This window comes from Scylla paramamosain, unplaced genomic scaffold, assembly GCF_035594125.1.
Source record: "Scylla paramamosain isolate STU-SP2022 unplaced genomic scaffold, ASM3559412v1 Contig28, whole genome shotgun sequence".
In the NCBI taxonomy this organism is placed as follows: domain Eukaryota; kingdom Metazoa; phylum Arthropoda; class Malacostraca; order Decapoda; family Portunidae; genus Scylla; species Scylla paramamosain.
In genome coordinates this window covers 407,501-414,486 of record NW_026973693.1, presented here as the reverse complement: position 1 = coordinate 414,486, position 6,986 = coordinate 407,501, and the positions used below count along the sequence as shown (strand labels likewise).

Here is a 6,986-nt window from a genome sequence, read left to right as displayed (position 1 = left end):
CCCCTCTCCTGTCCTGTCTCCCCCTCACATTCCGTCTCGTCCTGTTCGTCTGGTCTCGCTCGTTATGTCCCTTTCACTCGTCTCGTCTCGTCTCGTCTCGTTCGCCTCGTCTCGTCTGGTCTCGTTCGCCTCGTTCGTCTCGTCTCGTTCGTCTCGTTCGTCTCGTCTCGTTCGTCCCGTTCATCTCGTCTCGCTCGTCTCGTTCGTCTCGTCTCGTTCGTCTCGTTCGTCTCGTCTCGTTCGTCTCGTCTCGTTCGTCTCGTTCGTCTCGTCTCGTTCGTCTCGTTCGTCTCGTTCGTCTCGTCTCGTTCGTTTCGCCTCGTTCGTCTCGTTTGTCTCGTCTCGTTCGTCTCGCCTCGTTCGTCTCGTTCGTCTCGTCTCGTTCGTCTCGTCTCGTTCGTTTCGTTCGTCTCGTTCGTCTCGTCTCGTTCGTCTCGTCTCGTTCGTCTCGTTCGTCCCGTTCGTCTCGTTCGTCTCGTCTCGTTCGTCTCGTCTCGTTCGTCTCGTTCGTCTCGTTCGTCTCGTCTCGTTCGTCTCGTCTCGTCTCGTCTCGTCTCGTCTCGTCTCGCTTTACACTTGTTTCTCTCTCGTTCGTCTCGCCTGTCCTGTCCTCTCCTCTCCTCTCCTCTTCTCTTCACTTTCCTCTCCTCTCCTGTCCTCTCTTTTCTCTTCTCTTCTCTCCTCTCTTCTCTTCTCTTCTCTTCTCTTCTCTTATTTTCTCTCCTCTCCTCTCCTTTCTTCTCCTCTCTTCTCTTCTCTTCTCTTCTCTCTTCTCTTCTCACTTCTTTTCTCTTCTCTCTTTTCTTCCCTTCCCTTTTCTTCTCTTCTCTTTCCTCTCCTCTCCTCTCTTCTTCTCTTCTCTTCTCTTCTCTTCTCTTCTCTTCTCTATCCTCTCCTCTCCTCTCCTCTCCTCTCCTCTTCTCTTCTATTCTCTTCTCTTCTCTTCTCTTCTCTTCTCTTCTCTTTCCTTTCCTCTCCTCTCCTCCTCTCTTCTCTTCTGTGTTCTCTCTTCTCCTCTTCTCTACTCTCCTCTTTTCTTTCCTCTCCTCTGCTCTCCTCTCTTCTTCTCTTCTCTTCTCTTCTCTTCTCTTCTCTTATCTTCTCTTTCCTCTCCTCTCCTCCTCTCTTCTCTTCTGTGTTCTCTCCTCTCCTCTTCTCTGCTCTCCTCTTTTCTTTCCTCTCCTCTGCTCTCCTCTCCTCTCCTCTTCTCTTCTCTTCTCTTCTCTTCTCTTCTCTTCTCTTCTCTTCTCTTTCCTCTCCTCTCCTCTCTTCTCCTCTCCTCTCCTCTTCTGTAGTCTTTCCTCTTCTGTTCTCTCTTCTCTTCCCTTTTCTTCTCTTCTCTTACGTTTAGATTTAGGTTTATCAGGGGATCGATAGTAGGGGGGAATAAGAAGACAATCGGGTGAAGATAATAGGTTGGGTTAAGTGACGAAGGAAAATAGAAGATAAAAACAATATATGCTGTATTTTAATGTAATTATTTAATGTATCTATGATTTGTTGTTTTGTTCAATATTGTGTCAGTATTACATTCCCCTCGCGTCCCCTGTCTGTGCCGCATGGTGCTGCCTTGCAAGGCTGACACCTGTCTAGTTCCAGGCAACACCACGACTCAGGGCGCAGTAGTGGATGCCCAAACTTGTGAAGCTGTGTGTTGTCAGCCTTGCATGTGATGACGAGTGTATGTGGTAGTGAAGTGTTGTATTTGGTGTATACTGTTGCTTCTTCTCATTTTTTTGTTAGCCTGGCGTGTGATGACCAGTGTATGTGATGGTGTAGCTTCTAGTGATTGATGTAGTGTTGGTGATGCAGCACTGACTTGATAGATGTATTGTTGATAGATGTATTGATAGATGTATTCATCCTCCAATTATACTTTTTACCCACAATTATTATTATATATCTAAGAAGCATTTACCCTCCAATTACTCTTTTTATCCACTATTATTATTATTAATCTTCAATATTCCTTTTATTATTGTAATTACCTTTACTGTCTGTCAATGTTATTATTATTATTGTTATTATTATTATTATTATTATTATTATTATTATTATTATTATTATTATTATTATTATTATTATTATTATTATTATCATTATTACTATTACTGTTACTATGTATATATAATATTTATACATGGAAGTTTATATTTCTATTATTTGTGTGTATATATATATATATATATATATATATATATATATATATATATATATATATATATATATATATATATATATATATATATATATATATATATATATATATATATATATATATATATATATATATATATATATATACTCTTCACTGCATTTAAAATGTATATGTTTTCTATATGTGTATTTAGAATATTATAGATTTAAGTTCATGACCAAAAAAGCTATATTTATATATGTGATGTCTGCCAGTCTTTCTCTATGGAATCATAATTAAGTGTGAATTTATAGGTAAGCGTAATAAAGTGTTTTAAGTGTTTCCCAGCTAGATATATTCAGTTGCTGGCCACTGCAAGGCCATTGGCCCAACAGTCTCCGCTGCTGGCCCTGGGCGTTAATACCTTTGACCTGCTGATCCAGCTGGCGAGGGGGGGGCGTACACCCCTCACTACAGCCTGCAGTCACCCGCCTCACTTGTGCCTTCCTGAAGGAGGCAGGGCAGCCACCAAGCCTGTGGTTGGCTCACAGGAAGCCCCCAGAGCATAAAAGTGACGATGCAGGGGCATCATTGCAGCCCTAGAGAGGAAGAGGAACATGGCTGAAGACTTGGTTAAAAGATTAGTCAAATATAGGATTGAAACAGATCTTTAAAGTGTTCACAGCAATTCGGCTTTCATTTGTAAACAAAGAGCAGACAGCTAGGAAGATGACACCAGCAGCGGCAGGCGGCGACAGGCAGTGTGACACCGTAGCCCTCCGCTCTGCCTGACATGTGCTGCGTGCCACGCAACCAAACTCAAGTGGAACATGCACTGTTACATGTACCAGATTATCGGACACGCCTAACAAGTGTGGCGCCATTCGTAAGGCAACAAAACTGCTTGTCTTGAAAGAAAGTCCAGTGACAGAGACAACCTTGGCCAGTGTTGTGTTCGCTTCCTGACAGGGCGGGGATTGTGACCAGGAATTTGTCCAGCTTCCTCTGTAAGTGTTTGGTATTCACGCCCTTCATGTCACGGTGTGTGCTGGGAGGGAGGTGAACAGGTGGGTGTCCCTTGTTGCAACACTGCTGTGCTGGAGGCTTCTGATACTGGTGTGGCAGTTTGAAGGGAGGTGGGGTGGCCACGCTTATTCCTTCCTGATCGTGCTTTGGAGTGAGTGCATGTCATGGGTTCAGATTTGGGCGGGACAGTCTGGTTAGCAATAATTATTTTCCACATATTTATAATTTGGTATTTTTCATTCTTCTTTCTACTGAGTATAATTTGTATTGTGTCTTGTTTGGTAATTAACTTTTCTTTGTTTCTCTCTCTCTCTCTCTCTCTCTCTCTCTCTCTCTCTCTCTCTCTCTCTCTCTCTCTCTCTCTCTCTCTCTCTCTCTCTCTCTGCTACTTCTGAGATCCCTCCTTGTGCTAGGTGTGAGTTAGATGGTGGCTGGGATGGTATTGGCTAGTAAACGTCATCAGTGGTTTCTCTCAAGCCTGTCATGCTTATTCTGCAGCCTGGAATTCTGGTTGTGTCTCTCACCTCAGACTATTGGAGTCAGTTAAGAGACAGTGGGCGAAAAGAATTCAAGGATTTGAGAACATGTCATGATCAGCATTTTAAAACCTTGAACTTGTATTCACTCTAAGGGAGAAACTATTACGGGTTGATCTTATTATTAAATTTGGAAGATATTTTCATGCACTCTCCCCAATCACTGTTCACCTCAGCCCCCTTGTGTCAACACTAGAGGCCATCCATACAGTTAATGCAGCAGACCTGCTCATCTCAGCCACTGCTGTCAGCGCTAGAGGCCATCCATACAAATTAATGCAACAGACTTGTACACCTCAGCCACTACTGTCAGCACTAGAGGCCATCCATACAATTAATGCAACAGACTTGTACACCTCAGCCACTACTGTCAGCACTAGAGGCCATCCATACAATTAATGCAACAGACTTGTACACCTCAGCCACTACTGTCAGCACTAGAGGCCATCCATACAATTAATGCAACAGACTTGTACATCTCAGCCACTACTGTCAGCACTAGAGGCCGTTTATACAGTTAATGCAACAGACTTGTACATCTCAGCCACTACTGTCAGCACTAGAGGCCGTCAATACAGTTAATGCAGCAGACCTGTTCATCTCAGCCACTTCTATCAGCACTAGAAGCCTTCCATACAAATTAATGCAACAGACTTGTACACCTCGGCCACTGCTGTCAGCACTAGAGGCCGTCCATACAGTTAATGCAGCAGACCTGTTCATCTGAGCCACTTCTGTCAGCATTCCGTATAGTTGTTGTGATGCCAGGCACACATTTTTCTCAAGAGTGATGAAAATCTGGAATTTTCTTGCTAACAGTGTGCCTGAATCTAATTCTGTTGATGGTTTTAGGTACAGTTTGTCCAATTTCTCAGGTGTACATCTGTTTGATTCTTGCTGGTGACATATACGCTGTGCTGCTAGTCAGATTTATTATTTATCTTGGGCTGATGGCACACTTGCCAGGCAGTTAGATAAGCATGTACAGACTTTGGTGTCTTTTTGATAGTGGTGGTGAGCTGACCCTGAACTGGCCCTGAAGGGGTTCTCTCTTGTGAGACCAGCCAGGTAAAAAATATGTTGAAATGTAGCCACATTTACTGTTCTGAAGTATTTACTATTCTATTAATTTCTTCTCTGTTCACAGGTGCTCTGGAAAATCAATTCAAGGCTAATTATTATTTTTTCTTTATTCATTATCCACAGTTGCCTTGGAAAGTGCATTCCTGGCTGAGTGTGGTGCGTGTGCCTGCTTCTTGTGTGGTGGTGCTGCTGCTGCGTGAAGCCTCTGCCGTGGGAACCCACCACAAATAGCTAATGGATTCTGTATGACGGGATCAGCAGCAGACAGAATTCCAGTGATGTATTAACATGCCTAGGTTTGGTCCTAAAGGATTGATTTGATGTTGTATTTACTACTCATTTGTCTGTAGTCTATATAGTTTTACTACTACTGGAGTAGTAGTAACACTGGGGCTTTTTTTTTCTCTTTTATTCAAAATTTGTGTTGCCCCTGGCCAGTGGCCCTCTTACAGGAGAAAAGTAGTAGTAGTAATATTTATTTTTGTATGTGTTTGTGTCTATCATAGTATACTGCAGTGTAGGAAAAGTTTTATGAGGAAAATGTGTTAATCTTGACAGTCACTGGTTTGAACCTGAAGCACAACTTTCCAGAAACAAGACCTTGCATTTAGTATACAACAAACTAACTTACCAGCTTCCTGTGTTAGCTTAATTCTATCTTGTTTGTATTCTTAATGCTTTGCTTTCTCATAAAAAAAACATTTTCAAAGGCCATACAGATGATCACCAAAATTCTCATGGGGCATTTTCTTTCTCTCTTGCAAAATCCTTGCATTGTCAGTCATGAAAATGCCCCTGGAGACCACAACAACACCACCTGAGTAAAGATAAAGATGAAAATAATGATAGTGGTTGTGGCAGTGGTGGTGGTGGTGGTGGTGGTGGTGGTGGCTCTGAGGAGAATTAAGTACCAATATCAGAAGGATGTGGTTTTCATGTTGCAGAAGAAACCAGATGGAAAAAAGGTGTGTGTGTGTGTGTGTGTGTGTGGGAGAGAGAGAGAGAGAGAGAGAGAGAGAGAGAGAGAGAGAGAGAGAGAGAGAGAGAGGGTGGCTGGGTTAGGGAGAGAGAAGAGAAAGAGAAAGAGGTAAGTGGAGATATGGAGACAAGGGAGAAGGAAGGAAAAGCAGAGGAGTTATGGGAGAGATGGCAGAAAGGGAGGAGGAGGAAGACAAGGAGGGAGGGAGGGTAGATGAGCAGTATGTAAGTGAGTGTGAGTGGAGTCAACATATAAAAGGGAGAGAAATGAACACTCTAAGGAGGGAAGAAATAAAGAATTCATGAAAAGATATTATAGACATATGTAAGGATGAACCAAGGATGTTCTATAGAACGGTAAAATGAAGAATAAGAATGGGTTCAACAAACTGAAAATAAATGGCAAACATGTTGAAGAAGAAGCACAAATTGCAGAGGTTTTGAATGACTTCTTTCAGTGTCTTCACTGGAGAGGGAACATTTGGTAGACCGGTGACGGCAGATGTGAGAGTAGAAGAGTGAGTGAGATTGAGGTAACAGTGGATGAGGTAAGAATAATGATGGAAGACTTGGATGTGAGGAAGGCACAGGGACCTGATGGAGTGTCTGATTGGGTGGTGAAGGAATGCAGAGATCAAGCTGCACACATGATTTACAAACTCATCATAACTTCATTAAGGGAAGGAGTGGTGCCCAACATTGGAGAAAAGCAGGTATAGTCCCCATATATAAGAGTGGAAGCAAAGAAGAACCATTTAATTATAGACCACCATCATTAACAAGTGTAGTGGCAAAATTGTGCCAAAGAATAGTGAAGCAAAGATGGAGTGAATATCTGGAAAAGAGAGAAATATTAACAGACAGACAATTCAGATTTAGGAAAGGAAGGTCATGTATAACAAATTTAAGGTGCTTCTACTTCAGTCATAGATATGGTACAAGAAAGAGAGGGATAGGCAGATTGTGTTTATTTTGATAAGGTGCCTCACAGCAGACTGTTGTGGAAATGAGAAATGTCTGGTGGGCTGAGAGGAGCACTCCTACATTGGATCAGTGACTTTCTGAGAGGAAGGGAAATGAGAACAGTGGTCAAAGATAAAAAGTCATCATGGAGAGAGGTAATTAGTGGTGTTCTGCAGGGTTCAGTACTACCACCAGTCATGTTTGCTACTTGTGTGAATGATGTGATGGAAGGGGTGAATAGTTACATGAGTCTGTTTGCTGAT

At 42.5% G+C, this 6,986-nt stretch overlaps 1 protein-coding gene across 4 annotated transcripts in view; it reads left to right on the top strand.

Moving 5' to 3' along the window:
* The first annotated feature begins 2,351 nt into the window (after positions 1 to 2,351).
* Positions 2,352 to 6,986, top strand: part of LOC135097680 (fibrocystin-L-like) — a 24,552-nt gene continuing 19,917 nt past the window's right edge. Inside the window, exons 1-2 of one of the 4 annotated variants that reach the window (XM_063999633.1) lie at positions 2,352 to 3,144; positions 4,906 to 5,078. In XM_063999633.1, coding sequence (XP_063855703.1) covers positions 5,071 to 5,078 — 8 coding nt within the window. In that variant the 5' untranslated portion in view covers positions 2,352 to 3,144; positions 4,906 to 5,070. The remainder of the gene's footprint in view (positions 3,145 to 4,905; positions 5,079 to 6,986) is intronic. The other 3 variants (XR_010265961.1, XM_063999632.1, XR_010265962.1) reach the window with 3 other exon arrangements.